Below are 27568 nucleotides of genomic sequence, written 5' to 3'. Positions count from 1 at the left end.
CTTGTACCCGAGTTTCTGGCCGGGGCTTTATAACTTCTGCACCGCCTTACAGCTGGAGACCGGCGTGACTTTCACTGAGCGGCACATGAGACACTGGTGACATGCAGACGGTGCGGCATGTGGTGTGCGCGATGTCTGGCGGGGTGGACAGTGCGGTGAGCGCCCTGCTGCTGCGGAGGAGAGGTGGGGAGAATGGAGGGATAGTGCGCTGCATGGAACCAAGGACACTTCCAATGTTGTAGCTAGTGAGATGATGGGTAGACATGACAGAGCCAGCACACATACTCCTGCTTGTGTTGCATGCATTCCATAAAGGGGTCACTGGGAGGTGTGCCATGGGGTGGGATGTCGGTGATGAGGGGGGGTCACCCTGTGAGTGTACCATGGGGGGGGGTCACCCTGTGAGTGTGGCGGTGAGGGGGGGGGGTCACCCTGTGAGTGTGGCGGTGAGGGAGGGGGGGGTCACCCTGTGAGTGTGGCGGTGAGGGAGGGGGGGGGTCACCCTGTGAGTGTGGCGGTGAGGGAGGGGGGGGGTCACCCTGTGAGTGTGGCGGTGAGGGAGGGGGGGTCACCCTGTGAGTGTGGCGGTGAGGGAGGGGGGGGTCACCCTGTGAGTGTGGCGGTGAGGGAGGATGGGGTCACCCTGTGAGTGTGGCGGTGAGGGAGGATGGGGTCACCCTGTGAGTGTGGCGGTGAGGGAGGATGGGGTCACCCTGTGAGTGTGGCGGTGAGGGAGGATGGGGTCACCCTGTGAGTGTGGCGGTGAGGGAGGATGGGGTCACCCTGTGAGTGTGGCGGTGAGGGAGGATGGGGTCACCCTGTGAGTGTGGCGGTGAGGGAGGATGGGGTCACCCTGTGAGTGTGGCGGTGAGGGAGGATGGGGTCACCCTGTGAGTGTGGCGGTGAGGGAGGATGGGGTCACCCTGTGAGTGTGGCGGTGAGGGAGGGGGGGGTCACCCTGTGAGTGTGGCGGTGAGGGAGGATGGGGTCACCCTGTGAGTGTGGCGGTGAGGGAGGATGGGGTCACCCTGTGAGTGTGGCGGTGAGGGAGGGGGGGGTCACCCTGTGAGTGTGGCGGTGAGGGGGGGGGGTCACCCTGTGAGTGTGGCGGTGAGTGAGGGGGGGGGGGTCACCCTGTGAGTGTGGCGGTGAGGGAGGGGGGGGTCACCCTGTGAGTGTGGCGGTGAGGGAGGGGGGGGGTCACCCTGTGAGTGTGGCGGTGAGGGAGGGGGGGGGGGTCACCCTGTGAGTGGCGGTGAGGGAGGGGGGGGGGGTCACCCTGTGAGTGGCGGTGAGGGAGGGGGGGGGGTCACCCTGTGAGTGGCGGTGAGGGAGGGGGGGGGGGTCACCCTGTGAGTGTGGCGGTGAGGGAGGGGGGGGGGGTCACCCTGTGAGTGTGGCGGTGAGGGAGGGGGGGGGTCACCCTGTGAGTGTGGCGGTGAGGGAGGGGGGGGGTCACCCTGTGAGTGTGGCGGTGAGGGAGGGGGGGGGTCACCCTGTGAGTGTGGCGGTGAGGGAGGGGGGGGGTCACCCTGTGAGTGTGGCGGTGAGGGAGGGGGGGGGGTCACCCTGTGAGTGTGGCGGTGAGGGAGGGGGGGGGGTCACCCTGTGAGTGTGGCGGTGAGGGAGGGGGGGGGGGTCACACTGTGAGTGTGGCGGTGAGGGAGGGGGGGGGGTCACCCTGTGAGTGTGGCGGTGAGGGAGGGGGGGGGTCACCCTGTGAGTGTGGCGGTGAGGGGGGGGGGGTCACCCTGTGAGTGTGGCGGTGAGGGGGGGGGGTCACCCTGTGAGTGTGGCGGTGAGGGAGGGGGGGGGGGTCACCCTGTGAGTGTGGCGGTGAGGGAGGGGGGGGGGGTCACCCTGTGAGTGTGGCGGTGAGGGAGGGGGGGGGGTCACCCTGTGAGTGTGGCGGTGAGGGAGGGGGGGGGGTCACCCTGTGAGTGTGGCGGTGAGGGAGGGGGGGGGGTCACCCTGTGAGTGTGGCGGTGAGGGAGGGGGGGGGGGTCACCCTGTGAGTGTGGCGGTGAGGGAGGGGGGGGGGGTCACCCTGTGAGTGTGGCGGTGAGGGAGGGGGGGGGGGTCACCCTGTGAGTGTGGCGGTGAGGGAGGGGGGGGGTCACCCTGTGAGTGTGGCGGTGAGGGAGGGGGGGGGTCACCCTGTGAGTGTGGCGGTGAGGGAGGGGGGGGGTCACCCTGTGAGTGTGGCGGTGAGGGAGGGGGGGGGTCACCCTGTGAGTGTGGCGGTGAGGGAGGGGGGGGGTCACCCTGTGAGTGTGGCGGTGAGGGAGGGGGGGGGTCACCCTGTGAGTGTGGCGGTGAGGGGGGGGGGGGTCACCCTGTGAGTGTGGCGGTGAGGGGGGGGGGGGTCACCCTGTGAGTGTGGCGGTGAGGGGGGGGGGGGTCACCCTGTGAGTGTGGCGGTGAGGGGGGGGGGGTCACCCTGTGAGTGTGGCGGTGAGGGGGGGGGGTCACCCTGTGAGTGTGGCGGTGAGGGAGGGGGGGGCTCACCCTGTGAGTGTGGCGTTCTGTGCAGTTCCCAGTAGACGTTGATGTGATCGTGTTCCTCCTCTGGACGACCGTATTTCCTCTGCACTGTACGCGGCCCGGTGTCTCCAGGGTCCGGCTGATGACTAGTGTTAGTCATAGCTATGTAATAGTAAATGATATCTCCGTGTATATAAAGCTTGCACATAACGCTGCTGTTCTGTAGGTTATCAGGTGACCGGTGTCTTCATGAATAACTGGGATGTGGTGGACGAGCACGGTGTGTGCAGTGCGGAGCAGGACTGTGAGGATGCCTACAGGGTCTGCCAGAAGCTGGATATCCCCTTCCACCAAGTGTCCTATGTGAAGGAGTACTGGCATGAGGTGTTTAGGTAAGTGGGGTGACACGCTGGGCATATGGGGTGCTAAGCTTCTCCAGTCTACTGCATCTGAAACACACGGTTTGTATTAATTGTTCCTTGTTTTTCTTAGTTATTTCCTGAGTGAATATGAGAAGGGAAGGACCCCGAATCCAGATGTGTTGTGCAACAAGCATATTAAGTTTAACCACTTCCTAAACTACGCTATTGAAAACCTAGGTAGGACCATGTGTATATCCAGCTCTGATGGAAGGGAGAATTCCCGTATCTGAAATAATGGTCGTGCAGACTTCTTAAGGGTGCTTTACACACTGCGATATCGCTAGCGATCTCATTAGCAATGTGACACTCCAGATCGCACATACGATATGCCGAGATCACACGTGTGACCGGTGCTACAAAAATGACCTATGTGCGATCTCTGCAAATCTTATGTGTGATCTGGCGTGTCACATCGCTAACTAGATCACTAGCAATGTCACAGCGTGTAAAGCACCCTTAAGAGTTTCAGCTCATGGGGTATACCAGTAATAATTTATCACTTATCCACAGAATAAGTGATTTCTAGTAGATGAATGGATGCAGAGATCTGAGACAAAGAAATGTTTGTTCTCTGATTTTATAAACTGGCAGTTGTGTATGTGCTTGGTTATAGCTGTCATGTCCCATAGGTTTATAATGGCGTGGCACCACATGGATGACCATTGCTCCACTGAAAAGGGCCATGGTACCCTCATAATCTTAGAGGTCACAGCAGTGGGACCCTTGGAGTTCCTAGAATAATTACCAAGCCAATTGAAGACTAATGTGAACACCCTTTAATAATTTTTTATATATTCTGATCTGAACTTATACATGTGGTGGTGTTAGACAGGACTGATTTGATTGACTGACCCTCTTTTTATCACAATAGGGGCTGATGCTATAGCCACTGGGCACTATGCAAGAATATCTCACGAGGATGAAGAAATATTTCAGCACCCATATGTAAGGATGCGGCAGACTCTATTTAGGAACAGATTTGAGATAAGGGACAGTACGTATCGGGAATGCATGATTTGTTATACTGAATGTTTATGGGTCTAGGATTGTCATTGCCAGGAAGCATCTATCACTGTACTTTATCCATTATACAGATGTGAACCTTCTTCAGGCTGCCGACCACTTCAAGGACCAGACCTTTTTCCTCAGTCAGATATCACAACATGCGTTACGAAAAACCTTGTTTCCACTCGGAGGTTTGTCAAAGGACTTTGTGAAGAAGATTGCAGCAGAAGCAGGATTTCATCACGTCTTAAAGAGGAAAGAGGCAAGCTATGTACATGCAATCAGCCACCAAATAAGTATCCTCTTGAAACAGTAGACAAGTTTAGTCTTGTCCCAGATACATTTGCTGCCTTATAACCCCCATTGTACTGGTCTTTATGCTACCATTATAGTCCTCTAGCATAGATGGCTCAGGGCATTTACTCTGTCCTTGATGCACTGTGAAAATGAAATTATCCTCTTAATTGTGCAAATCACTACTACTAAATATTTTGTAAAAATAAAAAAGTAAAACTCTGCTTTTCAAAGAAGCAACATGTCAATTGTTTTTGCCATTTGGGTTTTGCACTGCAAAGCAGAGTTTTTGCCCAAATTTCTGCCACAAAAAGGCAGCATTTTGAACAGCATAGTGCGGACACGAAACCCAAATTCCCATAGACTTTGCTTGAAAAGCAGAACACAACCATTTTGGCATTAAACGCTGCAGTTGAAAAATCTGCAAAAAAAGCAGGTAAAAAGCAAAGTGCGTACATAGCCTAAGGCAGAGGCCAGGGAACTTAGTTTTAAAGCAGTAAAACAAAAATACAATATGCGATTATTGAGAACCCATATACAGTTATGGAATAATTCTTCTATTTCGTTTTTTTTTTTTTTTTTTTTATAGAGCATGGGGATCTGTTTCATCGGTGAGAGAAATTTTGAAAAATTCATTCTTGAGGTCAGTATTTTTGTGTTTTGGAGTAAATGTTATGAGTCGCTTATGTTTTAATAAGGCCTGTTCTCTATTCTTTAAAGTATTTAGAGCCCCAGCCTGGGAACTTTGTGTCAATCGAGGATGGAAAAATTTTGGGTACACACAAAGGTAAAATTTTTTTTATATATTTTTTTTTTTTTTTCTCCTTGTGAAACTTATACTTTTATAGAAATGTGTTTTTTACAAGTTTATTCCTCTTAATTTATTTGCGCTTCAATGTTCCCTTGACGTGTTATGCTGTGTGAACACGCTGCTTTTTTTGATGTGGATTTTTTTCTTGCAGATTTTAATCAATCTGCAAGGAAAAGCGCATCCCAGCAAAGTCTGAGAACCCTGAGGTGCTGTGCACATGTTGCAGTTTGGTGCAGAAAAAACACGTCAATTGTTTTTGTTTATCCTATCAAAATGCATCAAAAGTGTTAGTCCTACCAAGAGATGCAGTTTTCTGCAATGTGGGAACATACTTTTTAAGGGATACAACATGCAATGCATTGTATGATCATGTCTTGTGCACACAGAGGAGCAGCAGTGAAAGGGGTTGCTTGGGCTCTGGGAAAATTGAGTTCATGATAGTGTGTGTGTGTGTGTGTGTGTGTGTGTGTGTGTGTGTGTGTGTGTGTACACTACTGGTGGCAGATTATGAAGTAAAACTTTTTTTCCTTTTATCCTTAGGTTGGTTTCTTTTCACTTTGGGCCAAAGGGCAAGAATAAGTGGTCAACGAGACGCATGGTTTGTGGTCGATAAAGATGTCTCCACAAGTGAAATTTTCGTGGTGAGTTAAAGATACAGTGAGGGTTTTTGTTTTGTTTTTTTTTCTGAATATAATCCTGACGCATTATGCTTCAGCTGCGTCCAAAATGCTGCATTGTACAGTACAAGCATAGTGGACTAAATGTCTAGAAATCCCATGCCCCCACGGTGCTGGTTTTCTTTGCAGGTAACACTGATCTGCGGTGCGGCTTTCCAAGCCACAGCATGTCAATTGTTTGCTGAGTCACCAGTGTCCTCCGCAGGGAGAACAGAAGTGAGAGACTGCCCGAGCCCAGATCATAGGCACAGGCAGCTGCGGGCTCATGTGGAGGAGACTCATGGCCCCGTAGGTCAGCCGCCATGTCCAAGATGCAGCAGGTCCTGATCGTGGGCACATACCCTTAGGTTAAGTGATCATTACGAGAACTGCTATTGGATTACTTCTAAATGTAGATCATTAGATGGTGTTCTACAGCACATATTGATAAGAAGGTAACATGAAGAAAAGTTCCTATTTTCCCTTTCGCCCATGACTGCACCACCTGAGAGAGAGGTTCCGCCCACATCAGGACAGGAAACCCACTGATAAAAAGGCGACACCTCTCCTCCACATCAGTTTGGTTTCCTGTGCTGATGGGATAACCCACGGATTCTCCCAGGTCTGACCCGGTGTATGTGTGTAAGTTTGTTTTCTTTCCAAAAGCCGGCATTCGGGCCTGGATGCACCTCCCCAGGGCTTCGGCTGTCTGCAGTGGTGGGGCGCGGGCCTGGAGCGGTGCTCTGCGTCGCCCCAGGCTATGTGATCCTCACACGGAGCCCGCGAGACGGGCGCCCTGCTGACGGAACGCCGGGGTGAAGAGGAAGTGACGCGGCACCCGGAAGTTCATCGCATGTGCAAGGTGTTCAAAGATGGCGGCGCCCAGTGAACGGATTTCGGGTGGGACATTTGAACCAGGGAGGTATGAGGAGTCGCCTTCACTGTATTCTGGTGAGTATGACTTCTCCCCTATTCAGGATGGAAGACAACTCTCCTCCAGAGCAGGATGTGCTGGAACAGCATACAGATTCCCAGGGCAGCAAGGGGAGCGCTCCTCCGGCAGGGCTAGTCCCTCCAGTCCGGCAAGTCGACATTCCAGGGGATCTGAGAAATCCAAATCTGGAAGTCATAAACTGCCTCCGAAACCAGTACCAGATCCGCCATCTCGGGGTGTGAGTGTCTGCTGAAGCATTTCATTGTTTAAAAGTCCCCCCCCCATGTTCCCTTCTTTCAGGCAGTCCCTCTAAGAGGAATCATAGGAATTGTGGTGTTTACAAGGACAGTCTATCCTCAGATTGCCAAGGGGGCCTTGTCCCACCTGTCTCAGAGAGTTCTTCTGTTTTATTTAGATCATAATGTTGAAATTACATACAAAATGAAACAACATGACCAAATCCTGACATGTTTCGGACCCTAGAACAGGGTCCTTATTCTTAGGTAACATGGACAAATATGTATGCTGAATTTATAAGAGGAAACATGAACTTGTCTCAGTGAATCAGTGTCCAAGTGAAAACATCTGTTGTAGACTGATTGTTCATTTAAGACAAGACAGGGAGCAAAAAAAAAGGGATGCTGAGTGTTGTGGTGTGCACCTGTAATCCTAGCTATATTGGGAGGCTTGGACTGTTGTATCACTTGTGATTCTCAGTTCTGGTCCAGATTGTGCTATGTGGATCAGGTGGTTACTGTCCTCTGATGACTGAGGACGGGGGGTGCCTGGTCAAAAAATCCCAAAGCAAATCAAAGCACTGTTAAAAAAAAAAAAAAAAAAAAAAAAAAAAAAAAAAAACAAAACCCACACATAATGTTACCACAAAAATCTTAATATACCATTTTGACACTCTAGGTGTGATCAAAGATACAGAGTTTAATTATATCATTCCAGATGTTGTAAAGTGTAAATAAGCGAATCCCTCAGCACCAGAAAGACTGCTTCTATTGTTCTCTGTTGTCAGCCATTATACACAACTGTTATTTGTATAGAGAGGCTGCAACTATTATCCCTTGTTGTCAATCTTACAAGTCATAGAATAACTTGATTATAATGTGGGAGAACTACTGCTTTTATTCTCTGTTGTCAGCTATTACTAACCAAGAAAAGGCTGTTATAATATGGGGGAACCACATCCACTATTCTCTATTGTTAACCTTAACAGGCTAGGTAAGAAACTATTGTAATATGGAAAATAACGTCTATTGTTCTCTGCCATACAAGCTGGGGAAAAAAACCCCAAAAAAACGGGGTAATCTTAGTAGAAGGAATCTTACTGTTTGGTTTTGGCTTATGTATGGAAGCACAAAGCCTCAGGGTTGAGTTGAGAGATATTAGCCATGCTGAAGTCAATGAAACGCATAAACGATCCACTAGGAATGATGGGGGAACTTCAGATAAATCAGGCGGCTCTGAACGGGGTTCCAGAAAATTTTCACCTGCCTCTTCCTCAGACTTGGACGGCAGACTATGCTTCCCATCCTCTGAGGTGACACCCCTAGTGGAAGCTGTCCACTCCACTATGGGGCTGGTGGATGATAAAGATCCTGAATCCACACAACCTCTCATGTTTGAGGCCTGGATTGCAGGTTCATGGTACCTGGAAGGCTGCAGCAGGAGCTCTTCGCCCGGCGGTGGCAGATACATGTGTAACAAAGTCCATAATAGTCTGGGTCCAACAATTAGAAGACTAACTTAAGGGTACCGTGTCTAGTAAAGACATTATTTCCTCAATTCCACGTATACAGGGGGCGGCAGACTTCTAGCGGATGCTTCCATCGACTCGCCCAAATTATCTGCAAAGGTAGCAGCTCTTTCCAATTCAGCCAGAAGGGCCCTCTAGTTGTTCCTGGACTGTATGTCTCCCAGCATTTCAGACTATGCGGGATACCTTGTGAAGGAGACTTTTTGTTTGGATCACAACTGGATGACCTTCTGTCTAAAGCGACAAACAATAAACAAGTATTTCCAGCTGTAAGAACTCCATTCCCTCGTAGCCGTCCATTTCGGAGGAAGCAATTTTCCATAAGGAGCCTCCCAGAGACCAAAACTCCTGGAAGGATAGACGGAAGAGGTCCTCAGGATTATGTTTGATCCATCATCCTCTACCAAGCCACAAGGCCCTCAATGACTCCACCATCCCAGTGGGGGGGAGGCTCTCCCTCTTCCTTGAGACTGTTTCCTCCAGCCTGTGGATTCTACAGATCATTGCAAAAGGGCTGACCTTACAACTGAAGTCGCCCCCTCGGGGGTATTTTATTGTAACATCTATATGACAGGGAGAGAAAAGAATAGTGATCTCCATCCTAGAGCACTTAGGGTGGATCATAAATCAGGAAAAATCTAGAACACAAACCTCAACAGTGTCGGTCTTTCTTGGGGCTGATCCTGGATTCAGTCGCTCAGAAGTCTTTTCTCCTGGAGGAGCAGATACTGAAGTCACAATCCCTGGTCAACTTGGCGATTTGGAAAAACCAGTCATGACCCTCAGACAGGCAATGTCTTTTGTGGGGACCCTCACATCCTGCATCCCCACGGTTCCTTGGGCTCAGATAGATATGAGATCCCTTCAGATGGAGGTCCTGGTCTGACCGCAACAGTCAGGAGGCTTCTTGGATATGAGAATCCGCTTGGATCCAAAGGTGTTGCTTTCTCTGTCCTGGTGGCAGGACATAACTCCATTGTCCGCAGGGGTGTCCGGATGTCCCAACATCATAGATATCGTCCCAACAGATGCAGGTCACTTAGACTCGGGAGCTTACCTGAGAACTCACCTGTTACAAGGACTATGGGACGATCATGTGAGGACTCAGTCCTCAAACTTCAGTGAACTAACTACAATAAAATGAGCCAGGGATCATCCCATGACAATAGATGCAATGCCGATCCCCTGGTCACAGGGTCTTCTATATGCCTTTCCACCCCTGGTTCTTCTTCCGGCGGTGCTCAGGAAGGTTCGGGAAGACAAGGCCCTCATTCTCCTCATAGCTCACTTCTGGCCAAAAAAGAGCCTGGTTCTGTTGGCTCCAAAGACTGGCAATATCAGACCCTTGGATACTGCTGGACAGGACAGACCTACTAGTCCAGGGACCAATGTGCCAACCCAAGTCTCCTACCCTCCACTTGACAGCGTGGCATTTGAAGGCGGCTGCTCCTAGCACAGGGATTCTCCTGAGAATTTAGTAAAACTCTCCTTAAAAGTAGTAAGCCAGTCGCCACTGGTATTTAGGGAAGGGTCTGGTGAAAAATCCAGCAAGTTTCCTGGACACAGATCGGGGGTCCCCCTCTCTTCCTGGCCATCCTGGAAATCCTTCAGTAAGGGTTGGATTGAACTTATCCACTAGCACCTTGAAGGTACAAGTTTTTGCCTTAGGAGCCCTCTATAAACATAACCTTGGAGAATAGATGGATTAGCAGGTTCATTAAATCCTGTGCTAGAGCGACTCCTGTCCCTTCTCCTCTCATGCCTCCCTGGGATTAAATCTTGTCCTTGATGCCCTTAGACACCCCATTGAGCCCCTTTCAGATGTTCCCTCCAAGACCATGAAGGTGGTACTACTCATTGCTTGACGTCCGCTAGACGGGTGGGTGACCTACAGGCGCTCTCCATTGTCCATCCATATACCCAAATTTTGGTCGATAAGGTGGTATTGCATACAGATCCCTCATAGCCTAAAGTGGTCAAGCCCTTCACAGGTCCCAGGAATTCATACTGCCTTCCATTGTGACCCTGCTTCCAATGACAAAGTGGACAGGCTCCATAACTTGGATGTAAGACTTGCCCTTATAACCTACTTAGATAGGACCAGGGAATTGCGAGAATCTCAGGCCCTGTTTTTGTTACGTTCTAGGGAAAGTCCGGGGGCTGTAAAGTATCTACAAGCACCTTGGCTAGGTGGGCCCGGGATGCTATGTCGCTGACCTACTTGGCTAAGGGGGTGCCAGTTCCCCTGCAGATTAGGGCCTTTCCACTAGGTCATACTACTTGGGCTGAGCGGGCAGAGGTGTCTATTAATCATATATGCAGGGCCGCCATTTGGTCCTCTTCCTCTACCTTTTTCTGTCACTATAGACTTGACTTGTCCTCCACGGCCGACCTTTCTTGGTAGATGGGTATTACAGGCGGTGGTCCCTCCCTAAGGTGATTGGTCTCTAGAATCTCTCAGGTGGTGTCATGGGCGAAAGGGAAAAATCTTAATTACTTACCGGTAATGGGATTTTCAGAAGCCCATGACAGCACCCTTAGTCTTCCCCCCCCCCCCCCCCCCCCCCCCCCACCTATTCACTGGTTATGGGCACCCTTCGGGGAGTGTTAGTTAATGGTGTATTCCTTTGGTGGTGGTGTGATTTAACATTTTTGTTTGTGTTTTGTTGGTCCTCTCTGGCTCTGTAAACCTACTGATGTGGAGGGGAAGTACCGCCTTTTTATCAGTGGGTTTCCGGTCCTGATGTGGGCGGAACCTATCTCTCAGGTGGTGCTGTCATGGGCTTCTGGAAATCCCATTACCGTTAAGTAATTTTCTCCATGTTATAGGTGACAAAATGCTGTGTGCAGAACCACCCCACCAAACAATACAAAAGAACTGTGACTCTTTACTAACACCTTACAGCACTGTAGTCTTTACCAGTGATCAGTAAGTTAATTAAAGGGAATCTGTCAGTAGGTTTTGGCAACCTAATCTGGGAGCAGCATAATGTAGGTGCAAAGATCCTGTTTCCAGTGGTCTCACTTACTGGGCTACTTAGTGTAGTTTTGATAATCTAATGCTGAATTTAAATAGTGATTTTTGTCATTACAGGACTACTTGGTGTGCTGCCAGGTAGTCCAGCATATTCATGAGCTCTGTATAACTGCTAGATCTGCCACAAAAAACATTGATTTTATTGAAATGACAGCAAACAGCTCAGTAAGTGACACATGGCTGGAATCAGGATCTCTGTCTCTACATTATGCTGCTCTCAGATGAGGAGCACAACCCCGGTGACAGATTCCTTTTAAGATATACCACAAAAGCAAGGGTGGCCAAAATACATTATTCAAAAATAAAATTAATGGAGGATACGGCCTTCCTAATATACAAGCATATTATTACTCAAATTTATTAAAACAAACCAACAATTGCTTATTAAAAAATGAAAATACTCCAACTTGGGTTAACTTGGAACTAATATTATCAGGAAATAATTCTTTCCGCTCTCCTTTACTGGAACAGTTACTAAACTCTGGAGGACGAAAATCCAGTACCTACGATAGCAGCACTATTAATGCTGCATTTACTTCCTGGGAAAAGATTTCAAGAATCTCCAAAGACAAAATGACTTTTGAAGTCTTTAAAAATACAGAGATGAAAAAATATTGATTTGTCAAACAATACGGAGACAGTAGATAGATGGATCCAGTCAGGGATAAAATACATAAAAAATATATACGATGGTGCAAATTTGACCTCATTCTTACAACTTAAACTACAAAATAATATACCAGATAAAGATCTGTATTTCTTGCTAGAAATAAGGAAAACAATCAGGAAACTTATAGAACCCAAATGTAAAATAAACAAATTCATACTTAACCCCTTAACGACCGCCAATACGCCTTTTAACGGCGACAAATTAGGGTACTTATTCCTTTCTGCCGCTTTTTAACGGCGGTCGGAAAAAAGGGTCTAGCGCCCCCCAGAGTCACAAAATTTCCGGGGTCACAGCTGCCGGGGGTAGCTGAGACCCTGGAGATCATGATTCGGGCCGGTTTTTCCAGTCCCCAGTCACGTGATGACCGGTATACACCGTATACCGATCATCAAGTTATAGTAAATGACCGCACCGGTAAAAAATGATTTATCTCCCATCTGGCATGATCAAACATGCCAGAAGGGAGATAAATCTTTTTCCCGGTTCCCTCGGTATCCCCAAAGTGCCCCCCCCCCCCCCCCGACCCCCAACCCCCTCCCGAAAATCCAAGATGGCCGCGCGCACCGGCGAGCACAGCAGCGCGCCAGCCGCATTTACACTTTTCGTATGGTTTCTGTCGTATGTGCCATAACACATGCGACAGAAACCTGCTCCCTAGGCCCTGCCGGGTCCCCCCCTATCCCCCCCCGGTGTTCCCCGGTGTCATACATACCTGTCGGAGCGCTGATCCCCCGCGGCCCCCTCCTCCGGCTCCTTCACAGCAGACGCCGGTCACATGTGCAGAGCGCGGCTGTCAGCTTCCTGTGTTCAGGACGCTGGCTGCTGCTGCTGCTCGGCACACTGCAGCTGTGACCCGGGGAGAGTGGGTGCAGATTCTTTGCACCCACTCTCCTCAAATGGAGGGTCTGCAATACTAGAAAATGGGGGGATACGTTCCCTGAACGTATCTCCCATATTCTAGAAGGTCCAGAGTCGACGTGGGACGTCCAAATGGATTACAGCGGATTTTTTTTTTTTTTTTTCAATAAATTGGTCAATCAGGGAATGTTTTGGGGAGTGTTTTTTCAAATAAATTTTTTTTTGTTGTCAATTTTTTTTTATTACTGTCAATTAGTTATGTCGGGTATCTGATAGACGCCGTGACATAACTAATTGCTGGGCTTGATGCCAGGTGACATTACACACCTGGTATCAACCCCATTTATTACCCCGTTTGCCAACGCACCAGGGCGCGGGATGAGCTGGGGCAAAGCGCCAGAATTGGCGCATCTAATGGATGCGCCACTTCTGGGGCGGCTGCGGCCTGCTATTTTTAGGCTGGGAAGAGTCCAATAACCATGGCTCTTCCCACCCTGAGAATACCAGACCCCAGCTGTCAGCTTCACCTTGGCTGGTGATCTAATTTGGGGGGACCCTACGTTGTTTTTTTTTTTTTTGTTTTTTTAATTATTTATAAATAATTAAAAAAAAAAAAAACAGCTTGGGGAGCCCTCCAAATTGATCACCAGCCAAGGTGAAGCTGTCAGCTGTGGTTTGCAGGCTACAGCTGTCTGCTTTACCCTAGCTGGCTATCAAAAATAGGGGGGACCCCACGTCATTTATTTTAATTATTTTTTTTTTTTCTTTTTGGGCTAAATACAAGGCTAGGCACCCTTTAGTGCCACATGAAAGGCACTAAAGGGCGCCAGCTTAGAATATGCAGGGGGGTGGGACATTATATATGTTTGACATCTATCCATTCATGCATTGTAGCATTTTAGGCTATGTGCCCACAATCGGGGTTTGCAGCGTTTTGGGCGCAGAGTGTTTTCCCTGCGTCCATAATGCTGCGTTGTGCAGTAGAAGCACAGTTGAAGGATTTTTAGAAATCCCGTGCCCACTGTGCTTCTATTCTCCGCAGCATACACTGACCTGTGGTGCAGCTTCCCGAGCCTCAGCATGTCAATTTATGCTGCGGAGATGAGTGTGCTCTGCAGGTAGCATAGAGCTCAACAGCAGCCTGAACCCAAATCGTGGGCATGGGCAGCTGCGTTCTCCCGTGGACAACACTCACATCTCTGCAGGAAGGCTGACACTGTGTACTAGACGCCGTGTCGCTGGATCATGGCCACATAGCCTAACAGTGAGAATATTGTTCCTACAGCAACATTTTTGTGAAGTACCTGTGGATTCAAAATGCTTACTATACTCCTGAATAAAATCCTTGAGGGGTCCAGTTTCCAAAATGGAGTCACTTGTGGGGAGTTTCTAATGTATAGGTACCCAAGAGGCCCTGCTAATGTGACATGGTGCACGCAATTTATTTCAACTTTTCCAAAATTCAAATGGTGCTCCTTCCATTCCAAGCCCTCACATATATCCAAACAGAGGTTTTTGGCCACATGTGGGGTATCCCTGCGCTCACAAGAAATTGGATAACAACCTGTGGGGTCCACGTTTTGTTGTTGCCTCTTGAAAAAGTGAGAAATGTGATGCTAAAGAAACATTTTTGTGAAAAAAATGAAAATTTTCAATATGGCAACCTAAGCTTATCAAATTCTGTGAAGTATTCGTGGATTCAAAATGCTCAATATACACCTAGATAAAAGCCTTGAGGTTTCTTGATTCCAGAATGGGGTCACTTGTGGGGGGCCTCCACTGTTTAGGCACTTTAGGGGCTTTCCAAATGCGACATAGCGTCCACTAATTATTCCAGCCAAATGTTCAGTCAAATTGCACTCCTTCCCTTCCAAGACCTGCCGTGTGCCCAAACAGTTGATTTCCACCACATATAAGATATCACCAAACTCAGGAGAAATTGCAGAATACATTTCATGGTTATTTTTTTCCTGTTACCCTTGTGAAAAAAAAGCTACCTGGTTGAAGTAACAATTTTGTGGTAAAATTTTATTTTTTTATTTTCATGGCTCAACGTTAAACGTCTGTGAAACACCTGGGGGTTCAGGGTACTCACTAAACATCTAGATAAATTCCTTGAGAGGCCTAGTTTCCAGTATGGGGTCACTTGTGGTGGTTTTTTGCTGTTTACGTACCTTAGGGGTCCTCCAAATGCAACATGGTGCCCGCAATCTTTTTCAGCCAAATTTCCTTTCCAAAATTCAAATATTGCTCCTTTCGTTCCAAGCCCTCCCATTTGTCCAAACAAAGGTTTCAGACCACATGTGAGGTATCACCGCGCTCATAAAAAAGTGGGTAACAAACATTTGGGTCAAATTTTTGGAATTACCTCTTGAAAAAGTGAGAGAATTGATGCTAAAGCAACATTTTTGAGAAAATTACAATTTTCAATATGACAAAGTAACGTTATCAAAATCTGTGAAGTACCTGTGGGTCCAAAATGCTCAGTATACCCCTCGATAGAAGCCTTAAGGGGTCTAGTTTCCAAAATGGGGTCACTTGAGGGGGCTTCCTGCTGTTTAGGTACCTTAGGGGATCTGTAAAAGCAACATGGTGCCCGCAATCTGTTTCAGCCAACTTTGCTTTCCAAAATTCAAATATTGCTCCTTTCATTCCGAGCTCTCCCCATTTACCCAAAGGTTTCTGACCACATGTGGGGTATCAGCGCGCTCATAAGAAAGTGGGTAACAAAGTGTGAGGTCCAATTTTTGGTGTTGCCTCTTGAAAAAGTAAGAAAATTAGTGCTAAAGTAACATTTTTAGGTAAAATGTTAATTTTTATTTTTTTTCATTCCATATTACTTTAGTTCCTGTGAAGCACCTGAAGGGTTAATAAACTTCTTGAATGTGGTTTTGAGTACCTTGAGGGGTGCAGGTTTTAGAATGGTGTCACTTTTGGGTATTTTCTGTCACCCAGGCCTCTCAAAGTCACATCAAATGGGATGTGGTCCCTAAAAAAATGGTTTTGTAAATTTTGTTGAAAAATTGGGAAATTGCTGATGAACTTTGAACCCTTCTAACTTCCTAACCCCAAAAAATTTTGTTTCAAAAATTGCGCTGATCTAAAGTAGACAAGTGGGAAATGTTATTTATTAACTATTTTGTGTGACATAACTCTCTGGTTTATGGGCATAAAAATTAAGTTTGAAACTTGCAAAATTTTTAATTTTTTTGTCAAATTTCAGATTTTTTCACAAATAAAATAAAAAAAAATCATCCTAAATTTACCTCTACCATGAAGCCCAATATATCACGAAAAAACAATCTCAGATTCACCGGGATCCGTTGAAGCGTTCCAGAGTTATAACCCTATAAAGTGACACTGGTCAAAATTGCAAAAAATGGCCTGGGCATTAAGTACAAATCTGGCTTCGTCCTTAAGGGGTTAAATTGATAAACAACCCAAATAACAAACTAATATGGAGTCATAAGAACATCTATCATGCCTACAATTCTGAACTCACCACAAGAAAAATTATACACATAGCCAATTGGGAAAAGGACTTGAAAGTAGAATTCTCCCAAGTCCAATGGGATAAAGCTCTAAAAAACACATATCTTTCCAATATCTACGCTACATTACATGAAGCTTATTATAAGATTTATACCAGATGGTATTTCACTCCGGACAAAGTAGCTAAAATATTCCCAAGCCAAAAACCAACATGCTGGAGAGGTTGTGATACAAAAAGTGACATTGTTGATATTTTTTGGAGCTGTCCTAAAATCAGAAGCTTATGGCAGAAAGTGTCTAAAATAATAAATCTGATAATACACTCAAAAATAAGTCTAACCCCACAATTTGCTCTCTTATCGATAGATTCAGATACAATAAACCTAAAATACAGGGCCATCGTAATTCATATCCTTCTAGTTACCAAAGTCGAATTGGCGGCACGTTGGAAATCGAATAAAATTCCAAATATTTACGATCTAATAGAAAACTATCACTTTTATAAGTTCTATGAAGAGAAGCATGCTCTGATTAATAACTCTTGAAACAGATTTCATAAAAAATGGGACCATGGACTGACTTTAACAACAATACATAAAATTTTAAATCTAATCTAGTTCTAATTCTTGTATAAACGTAATACATGATACTTATTCAATTAGTTTAAGAAAATTGTTTGTCTACAGCCATCTCCTGACATATTATTTGAAAATCATACTTTGTAAATTCTTAATCCGACTGTATGTCATAGTTTTTACCTTTTTTGTTTCTCCTTTTGTATGTCTATATTATTTGTTTGATATAGCATGAAGTAATGCTATACAGCACATTCTGTTTTTTTGTTTGTTAGAACTGTTTTATGTATAAACTTTGAAAACCTAATAATTATTGAATAAAAGGATATACCACATTGGAAAAGTCCCTGTTGAAGGGAACCTTTCGGTATGAAAATGCAGCCCAATCCACAGGCACCATGTTATAGAGCAGGGAAACTAAGTAGATTTAAATACTTTTGAGGAGTTTCAGTAACCTGTATTATAATCCTCTAAACCTTTTGCTCTTTCTGGGATTTTCGGTCCAGTGTGCAGTCCTATCAGTGACAGTTTTCTTTGCATACATGAACATAGTGAAAGCTGCCACCTGTGGGGGTGGTTCTTAATGTGAGACCAACCTAATTTAGAACCTGATTCCAGTGATGCCACTCGTTGGGCTGCTTGCTGTAGCTTTGAAAAAAAAAAATTATTACGAGCAGGAGAATTATCTCTAGAGGACTAGTAAACCTGCTGCCAGGTAGTCCTCCATATTATTGACGTGTGTTACAATACAAAGTGTGTGTGTGTGTGTGTGTGTGTGTGTGTGTGTGTGTGTGTGTGTGTGTGGTTTTCAGAGCTCAGCATTCAAAGAACTTGCACAATTGCACGCGGTAAGTTTTTAATAAGACAGTAGCACCTAGTAAAGTAAGTGACACATTGCTGGAATCAGGTTCTCTACTTCTAAATGAACATCATGCTGCTTTCAGATGGGGTGATGAAAACCTGGTAAAAGATTCCTTTTAATCTGTGGACCACTGGTCTATGGATTTGCAGGATCTTGGATCTTGGTAATTTGGGAATAAGTTGTTCGTTTTTTTTTTTTTTTTTTTTTTTTTTGTTTTTCCTCAAGTTTGGTTTTGGTCTCCTGTTAATTCTAGATTCATTACAGCAAAGATGGTACTGCAGCTGTATATTGCCCAGGCCAAAGGACTACTACTCCAGCAGGATACAGCTAAACCCCCCACTAGGTGGAGGCATCACAGGTGCAGGATGAGCAAATCACACACACGCTTCCAAACATGGAGGGGGCGATTGCTGGATGGTAAAACTGCACACTGATGGCTTGCATAGAGCACTGTTCACACGAACACAGTCACAAACCCGCAGCCTATTAGGCGACGCTCATACTATTAGATCAGGCGGGCTGCCAAGCCGTACCCCAACTGTGCACTACATAGTGACAGGAACCCTAATATGCAAGGCCTAATAAAAAGGGGCCTGGCTGTATCCTGTACAAAAGAGTTGTGGTGTTTTTTTTTTTTTTTTTTTGTTGTTGTTGTTAGCGTTCTGGCCATAAGACGGAAGCCTACAACCCTGATCACGGGAACCTCATGCTTGTAGGTCCCTACACTATATATAATATAAAAAAAAACAAAAAAGGGGCATAAATATCATTACTTACAGCAAAGATGGAACTGCAGCTGTATATTGCTCAGGCCAAAAGACTACTACTACTCCAGCAGGATACAGCTAAACCCCTACTAAGTGCAGGAGGAGCAAATCACACACACATGCCTCCAAACATGGAGTGTTTGGAAGTGTGTGTGAGCTAATAGCCTGATCTAATAGTATGGACGTCGCTTAATAGGCTGCGGGTTTGTGACTGTACATCTGCTAGTGTGAACAGCACTCTATGCAAGCCATCAGTGTGCAGTTTTATCATCCAGCAATCGTCCTTCCATGTTTGGAAGTATATGTGTGATTTGCTCCTCCTGCACCTGTGATGCCTCCACCTAGTGGGGGCTTAGCTGTATCCTGCTGGAGGAGTAGTTTTTGCCTAGGTAATATACAGCTGCAGTTCCATCTTTGCTGTAAGTAATGATGTTTGTTCCTCTTCTTCTTTTTTTTTTTTTTTTTTTTTTATATGAATTCTAGATTCAGTTTTAAATATGTTAGACACTAAATATTCATTAACCAGCACTTTCACAAAGATTGAGTGTTACATTTTGTGTATTGAAGGCCCCGTGTACCGATCACCCAGCCTTGTTGAGAGACTTACTGCGGACCGACAGAATGCATTGGATTTCAGAGGAGCCTCCTGCAGAGCTGGTGACGAATAAGATGATGGAGTGTAATTTTCGATTTCAACACCAGATGGCACTAGGTACATTCTCCACATAACAGAAATTTCCTTCCATCCATGTTGCTTTTATCATCCTGATTTAGATTGTTTGTTTATTTGTAGCAATATCACCATGCATTATATAGTGACTGCAATATAATGCATTATCCAACCTTTTAACATTCATCCTGGGAAGACTAGCTTAAGTTTGTGTTTACATCTATCCCATAATGCTAATGATGAAGAGGGAATTGGGCATAGGCTATCTAGGTGAAGGAGGTGGCCACACAACAAATCTATTGGCATAGGAGTATTGGCTATTTCTTTAGAGACAAATGATGGTAGTGCAGACTATTAATCTGTTTGCTCTGCCCTGGCTTGTTAGGTAGTCTTCTATGGCAGCTGGTTTTCACTTCTGCACTTGGCATCCTGGGCACCTCTATACTAGGCCCCACTACATTATATCACTAGGCCTCATATAATGTTGTGGAGCCCAGCAAGTAGCCTGAGGCAGCCATAATACCTTTCATCTATGTGAAGACTGGCTGCTATGGCATACTGGACCAGACTGGATGTCAGACCAGGGCAGCGCAAATCACTAATTTCTATTAGAAATCTGTCTCCTTTTATGATTTTGCACAATTGAGCAGTAGTATGGTGGCTTTAAATAATATGCACTTGTTATAGCTCCTGTATGGGTTCTGCAACCTTCTGAAGCAGACCAGGACAAATTGTCCATTTGTTTCTGTCCATTGTACAGACAGGGACAACAAAATGGTTTGAAATCATATAATTCAGCTGTTAGTGTGCACCTGACCTGCTTATAAAACATCAGGTCCACATGCTCCGCTGTTCGCCTGTATGCTGGCACTCGCCAATGTTTGCTCTTGATGGCTGCTCCCTGCGATGTTACCTGAGCAGCACTCTCTCAGGCATAGGAGTGATCCCTGCAATTAGAGATTAAAAGCCAGTCCATGGTAAACAGCCAAGGGATCCCTCACGGAACAGTCCAAATATCTTTTCACCCAGTCCAAATTGTGCTTCATTCAGTTTCAGAAACACTTTGGACCGTGGTGGAAAAAATATTTGGGACTCATGCACATGTGACCTGTGTGATGACTATAAAACTGATAATCATAAGGATTCTGGGCTTTCCAACATTGTCTTTTCATTGATTCTCCCGGTTCTGTTCACTATCTGCAGCGGTGTCGTCACAACTACAGCACACATAACCAGTGCAGCCAATCACTGAATGCCTATATGGGGATGTTTGCTGATTTGAACAGCAGATGTGTGCGTCTGGATCCACGACCCACCCGCACGTGTTAACCCCATAGATCGTGATGTGACTGCAATTTAAATGGCCGCCGCCATCACGGGAAGCTGATTGTTACCATGGTAGCGATGGGTCATGTGATGACTACTGTCGCTTTCATGACGTATTTCCTGTTAGTCGACTCACACAGGACACTGCATTTCTGCTGATCAGAGCTGTGCAGTTCTGATCAACAGAAATTAACAAGCTATCAGACTGCTGACCCTTGTAGTTCCCTAAGGGGACTAGCTAAATAAAATAAAAAAACCTAAAAGTTGAAATCACCCCACCCCCTCCCAACAATAAAAAAAAAAAAAATACACATTTGGTATCCCTGCATTCAGAAATGCCCGATCAAAATATAAACTCAACCTGATCGGTAAATGGCAACAAAAAAATTCCAAATGCCAAAATTAAGTTTTTCTGGTCATTGTAAATTTTGTGCAAAATGCAATAACGGGTGATCAAAACGGTGCACTAGCGCAAAAAATACCATTTAAATACGTCAGCTCAAGACGCAAAAAATAAGTAGTCCCTGAGCCCCAGATCACGAAAAACGAGAACACTACGGGTCGCGGGGGAAAAAAAGTCCTCCACTTTTTGTGGACAAACACCCCCCCCCCCCCCCCCCCCTCCACCTCCCCCTTCCCCTCCACCCCTTTTAGATAAAAGTAAACCTATACGTTTGGCATCTACAAACTCATACCGACCTGAGGAATTGGACCACCACATCAGTTTTACCATATAGTGAACATGATGAATAAAATGCTTCACCCAAAAACTATCGAGCAATCATACTTTTTTGCAATTTTTCCACACTTGGAATTTTTTTGCCGTTCTCCAGTACACTATATGGTACAATTTGTCGCGCAAAAATACAAGCCCTCATATGGCAAGATTGACGGGAAAATAAAATTTTACGGCTCTCTGAAGGGGGTTAAAGGGAATTTGTGATCAATCAGGTTTTTACTACCCCATCTAAGAGTCGTGTGCTCCTGAATCCCTGTTTCCTCTGCTGCAGATGTACCAATTCTCTGCATGCTGAGCCCGGTATAAGCCTGCCCATACTTCGGATTGGCGGCTTTCTACCTATGCAGCGGACACAGCTGACTGATGTGATTGCAGGCCGCACATCAATGGCGTTCAGAGCACTCTACATTACTCTGCTCTTAAATAAGGTGGTAAAAACTGGGTAACACTACCCCCCCCCCCCCCCTCTATTTTAAATGTATAGCTTCCTTTTTAAGATTGCTTGTCTGTGTATTAATGTGACTGTCATCAGAATTGCAGTCCCCTAAACCCAGACAGGAGTGAGATGGGGACTACCCATTGACATATAATGGGTAAGGACAGATGAGGTCACTCAGTGGGCACTTCTCACCTTTCTCTGCTGTAAGGCTATGTGCGCACGTGTGCGTAATTCATGCAGTTACGCTGCGCTTTGTAGCGCAGCGTAACTGCATGCGTCCTGCGTCCCCTGCACAATCTATGGAGATTGTGCAGGGGCAGTTCGCACGTGGCATATTAGAACGCAGCGCTTCGGCTGCTGCACGAATCACTGCGTTCTAAGAAGTGACATGTCACTTCTGCCATGCGCTTTGTCGGCAGCCCCTGCTCTGTCTATGGCAGGAGCTGCAGGCAGAGCGCACGTTCTCGCCGGCACCATGCGTTTCAGAACGCAGCTTTTCAGCTGCGCTCTGAAGCGCACCTTTTCGGTGCGGTGCACAGTGCACACGTGCGCACATAGCCTAACACTTAATTGCTGTAGGGTCGCGCACAGCCACTGTGAGGAGCGAGACTGCCAGCCTTTCCTGCTGCCCTTGGATTGCAGCATGCATCTGCTCTGGTTCTGTGAGGGACACTGTACTTCAGAACATATTGGACCAGAACCCCTGAATTTGGATGTGGGAATAATATGCCTGGCTGCTCTGAAAATTGACAGAAAACCTTTCCCATAGTTAAAATGTGCTGCTTGACATTTAGAATTCTGTCAGATGCTCCTCCATGATGGAGTCCGGCCAAGTATCTCATCACGTCGTCTCCATAACAAAGACGCAGTTTGTGTTGCTAAGGAACAGGTGACAGAATCTCCAGTAAATGGGAAGATCTCCTTTAAATTCTCTGCATCTTCCCTGCTGCCCATCAGGAAACCTCTTTATAATGTAGGCTCCTCCAGGCTGCTGAGAATCTGCATTCCCCCAGCAACATGCATCTGATTACTGGGTCACCCATACAGCTAGAGACACTAAGAACACCGCGTCCAGGCTGAGGTTCAGCAGGAGCCATGACTGGCTGTACAGGCTGGGGACAGTACTCGTCCCCTCTCCCCAGTGCTCAGTAATTACCTCCACTGTGTAGTGTTGGTGGATATCGGTGGCTGGCATGTCTGTGATTATAGGAGCTCTTGGGAAGACTGTGCATCATGCTGTTGGACTTGTTCCTTGATGTATTGCACCCACAGTGTTCTGTAATCCCCGAGAAATGCGCTGCCTGTCACGTCTTGTTGCCTAGCTTAGAAATTATGTCTGAAACTTTTATATTTCAATGGTTCCATTGTTCACGGTGAAGCAAACTTCTAATTGCCATGGGCATGATATGCGATGTAAACCATAATTAACGCTATGCACGGGGTTAGGAACAGCCAAGCTTAATAACTCTGTCAACTGTTAACTTGTGCTGATCCACTTGTATATCCTATATATTCTGCAGCTATGCAATACTTGCATTGGGATAGAAGTGTAAGATTGTACTGAGCATGTCACATATAAAGTGTTACAACAGTTTATTAATACACTTGTATTACAATTTCTAGTGCCATGTGTACTAACGCTAAACCAAGACGGCACAGTTTGGGCAACATTAGTGAAGCCAATACGAGCGCTGACACCTGGACAGGTAAGTAAAAAGATGGATCCTAAAGCTCCCCCCCCCCCCCCCCCCCCCTCTTCCCACCACGACATGAAATATAGTATGTCAACTGGTGCTAGTTATAATTCAATCACTGAACTGGCCATGTAAAAGAGCCTTTGTTAATCATTAGTACTCTGACAAAATAGAGAAACGTTTCTGAAAAGGCGAGGGAGTCTGAAGGGTGTCGTTTTGCTACTGTTGCACACTTCATATTTTTATATATATTATATTATATATTATATTATATTATATATTATATTATATTATATTTATATTATATTATATTTTTTTTTTTTTTTTTTGAAACTCCATTTTCCTTTAAAGATAATGGTAACTTCCAATAAACATGTAGCATATACTAAGTAGATGTGAGGTGCCGCACTATTATATACCACTGGTGAAGAATATAGAATTGAACAAGTTTGGAAACCTATCATGGAGATTCCACAGCTTTTACCCACATTTGCCATTTCCAGGAACTTTTCCAGAAAGTCTGAGTTCACCATACTTCCATTATACTTGGGTACTCAAGTCGCGTCCATCTGATTATCTAACTGCAACTGCTCATTACGACCACCCGAGCATGGTAGTGCTCACTCATCACTACTGACAAGTTAATAAAATCACTTGACTAACCCCATTCCCTCACTGCTCCGCACAGTTGGGAAATGAAGTGACATCATTGTGCCTGCTGCAATCTCAGATGTTTAGGGTCAATGGATGAAGAGAGAGCTCACTGCTGCCTCTTCCATTATTGTAGTCACTAGTATCTGTATCTCCACAATGCAGATACTGTAGAAGTTGAGAGATTAGGTCACAATTTGCTGCAGGACACTACTGCGTCTAGCCCTTTGGCTGTTCCTTTGGACCAGAACAACCAAAGGGCCACACATAGAGCACTGATTTCTAAAACAGACCTGGGAAGAATACAGCAATGGAGTATGACTTAACAGAGTAATGTGGATGAAAGTTATTCTCTGCAGGTGAAGAAAGTGTTTGCCATTCTTAATGCAAAACCTAGTAAAATACCTGGAAATGCATATATTGGGTGTGGATTGGTGACATACAACCACAAATTCCATAAAGACCATCATATATTTTGTCTAGATAAGATGAATGTATTGGATATCTACACATAATGGAATGACAGTAGTTCTTTTTCCCATAAGGAGAGAACTGAGCCATATGGCTGATATGCTGTCCATATCTGATGCTCATTAGTGACTACTGTAACCATGGTTATGGATAATCTCAAGGAATGTCAGTTACTGACAATATGTGTACCAAATGTTACAAACTGAGTCTTCCAACAATATCCGGTTCCAGGAGAAAATGTATTTCACTCTGTCACCAATCTGAAGGATTTGTTATAAAGAAAAATGCACACAATTTGTCATCCTGCAAATGGAAGTGAAAAGTCTGTGGAGCGGCTTCGTCCATGTGCGGAGCTGAGGAGTTGTAATTGCAGGTGGATAAAGGGCTCCATGTCTGCTGTTAGCACTCATAATAGTAAGCCTTGACTGTAAGATGTGGCATACATGGAACACACTGCAATATAAAGTGTTACCAGAGATTAAGTGACTGCCAGTTCCCAAAAGGAACCAAAAATACTGTAAAATGTATAAAAAGGAAAAATATATAAAGCTGAGTGTATGTCCACTAAAGGAATCCTCACCGTCACATTTACAATCACAAAATTTTGCACAGACCCCATGTGACTCGGAGTGTCAGACTGTTTTGACAGGAAAATTTAACCCCGCACTTTAGTTACACTCCAAAACACCTGCCTCCATTAAAGTCAATAGAGCTGCGAGCTATTGGGATATTAATAGGAGCTGTAATTGGTTGCTATAGGAACAAAATAAATTGTTAGTATAAGAAGCTTGTGTGAGGTAATAAGATGTCAGTGGGAAGATGGATAGAGAGACACTCTAAGACACAGGCAGACTGTCAGACAAGGAAAGATGGGAAAAGAGACAGACCGACTCGAAGAGAGGCAGTTACTATCCTGGGCAATGCCTGGGTATTATAGCTAGTATTTGTGTGTGTGTGTGTGTGTGTGTGTGTGTAAGTGTAATTATCTAATATATAAAGCTGTGTGTCCGCTAAAGGAATTCACACCTTCACATGTACAAACACGAAATTTTGCACACACTCAATTTTTCGCCAAAAACCTGCCTCCATTAAAGTCAATGGAGCTGAGAGACACAGTGCAGCCAGAACCTTAGAAGAATGCGTAACCACACCCTTAAATGGAATGTTGGCGTGTCACAATGCAGCCAGGGAAAGAGACACACTATCCTGGGCAATGCTGGGTGCTACAGCTAGTATATAATATTAGTCTTAATCTCCCACACAAAGCCAAAGTTGTATGAACCCCCAAATGGTACCAATAAAGGCCACAACGCAATTAGGAGCCCTCAGAGTCCAATCACTCTTCATAAAAAAATGTATCCAACTTAAAGGTTATGGGTCATGTTTTTTATATTGTATTCCCCCCAGAAAGAGCATATAATTTAATAAATTTATACGGTAAATTAAATACTGTCATTTAAAAATCTACAACTCTTCTTGCAAAAAAACAAACTCCCATGTGTAGGTATGAGACTTTTTCTGGCACGTGTCCCTTCGATGCTGCACTGTAGATGCTCAGCAAAGATTCTAAGGTAATGATTTATCACATGTATTAGTCATCCAGGCCGGCAGTGTGGACAGTACTGTGTAACCTGTGCCCATAGGAATCTGTTCTAGATCTCCAATGTATAATTGGTGACCCTGGGTAACTATTCAGTGCAGGGTAATGTGAGAAATTGGCCTGCCTGTATTCAATGAATTGTAGATGATTACATGTCCGCATGCTAATCTCCTAACAAACACTTCATACTATTGTAATGAGAGAACCCAAATAAGTCGGGCTAAAGAGTACATTGTGATGCTGCCCGTCATGGAGCCGCCTCTTTAATGTTTCTTTCCTGGCATATTCCCACGCACACTCAAGCACCGCATGAGAAACCACATTTCATTTTAAGAAGAAAATCTAATCCAGGAGATATTTCGCCATCTGTGAGTTGTTCTATGGATCCGCTATAACTCTACCTGCTTCTGGAAAGCTGAAAGATTGCATGCAGTATGGCCGGTAGCTTTCCTAAGCTTCCGAATGGCAAAGCCACAATGTTGTACACAATGCTCCGTTTCTGTATCCCTCAATGAATCTGTCTGAGTCTAGGAAAATTGGGTAAAGACCCTTCTCTGAAGCTGTATTTTATGGAGCGGATGAAATGACAAATATGGAAACTTTCTCTTTAACCAGTCTTGATATATGGAGCCCACCATCTTATCACATTTTGCTTTGTTTCACCACCTTATGCCAAAGTACTACACATATCAAAGTAAAACTAGAAGTTAAAAAAAAAAAACAAAAAAACCCAGTACATATAGAGGTGTTTTTTTTTCTTTGTCTTTTTATGGTGGGGATATTTGTTTGTTAGAAGCTTTCAGTGCTATAACTCCTGTTTTATTTTGCTGTTTTGCCAGTTTGCGGTTTTCTACAAAGGAGAGGAATGTCTTGGAAGTGGTAAGATTGTGAGGCTGGGACCTTCACTGTACACATTACAAATGGGCCAAGATAGAATGAATTCTGCGGCAAATGTGACGACAGAGACTGCTAAAGATATGGATCCATTAACCTGACTGCTGCGATCTTCCTGGCTAATTGGGAGAATTTAGTGAAACCCGAGCCAGCAAATTATGGAGGAACGAAAGCACACACTGTCTCTGTGGTAATTAAGGGGCAAGTTCTGACAGACTTTGACTGGCATCCTACCTCTGAGGTCTCCATACACAATAATGGATTGTTCTCTACAGTCTATGGACCCGTACATCTCTGAGAGAATAACTTTATAAAGATGACTACAATTTTATTTTTTTAATTAAAGACTGTTCGACTGGCCATTTGTAGTACAATATATAAATACATTTTTTGCATAATTTCCTGTCTTCACTTTTTTTTTTTTTTTTAACTTTGGTGCATGGTTGCTTGGT

The 27568-nt window shown here is 45.3% G+C and overlaps 1 protein-coding gene across 2 annotated transcripts; it reads left to right on the top strand.

Moving 5' to 3' along the window:
* Window positions 1-27497, top strand: TRMU (tRNA mitochondrial 2-thiouridylase). 2 transcript variants are annotated; one of them, XM_075342554.1, is made up of 11 exons: window positions 1-183; window positions 2711-2876; window positions 2977-3083; window positions 3778-3900; window positions 4001-4173; window positions 4795-4848; window positions 4926-4992; window positions 5557-5657; window positions 19200-19344; window positions 23430-23512; window positions 27062-27497. In XM_075342554.1, exons 1-11 carry the CDS (start codon window positions 102-104, stop codon window positions 27215-27217), a joined length of 1257 nt encoding a protein of 418 aa, XP_075198669.1. In that variant the 5' UTR covers window positions 1-101; the 3' UTR covers window positions 27218-27497. The 2 variants fall into 2 exon arrangements, with proteins under 2 accessions (XP_075198669.1, XP_075198670.1); XM_075342555.1 differs by having other exon boundaries at window positions 71-155.
* Window positions 27498-27568: the final 71 nt, after the last annotated feature.

The sequence above is a fragment of the Anomaloglossus baeobatrachus genome, chromosome 4, assembly GCF_048569485.1.
Source record: "Anomaloglossus baeobatrachus isolate aAnoBae1 chromosome 4, aAnoBae1.hap1, whole genome shotgun sequence".
Classification (NCBI taxonomy): Eukaryota; Metazoa; Chordata; class Amphibia; order Anura; family Aromobatidae; genus Anomaloglossus; species Anomaloglossus baeobatrachus.
Note: the sequence above shows the minus strand (reverse complement) of the source record. Positions and strands in the feature narration are given on the sequence as shown.

Coding starts and splice junctions, on each gene's coding strand:
- TRMU (XM_075342554.1), top strand. CDS start 102: ATGCAGACGGTGCGGCATGTGGTGTGCGCGATGTCTGGCGGGGTGGAC. Junction 3,084..3,777: donor CTACGCTATTGAAAACCTAG/GTAGGACCATGT, acceptor TTATCACAATAG/GGGCTGATGCTATAGCCACT. Junction 19,345..23,429: donor TCAACACCAGATGGCACTAG/GTACATTCTCCA, acceptor TACAATTTCTAG/TGCCATGTGTACTAACGCTA.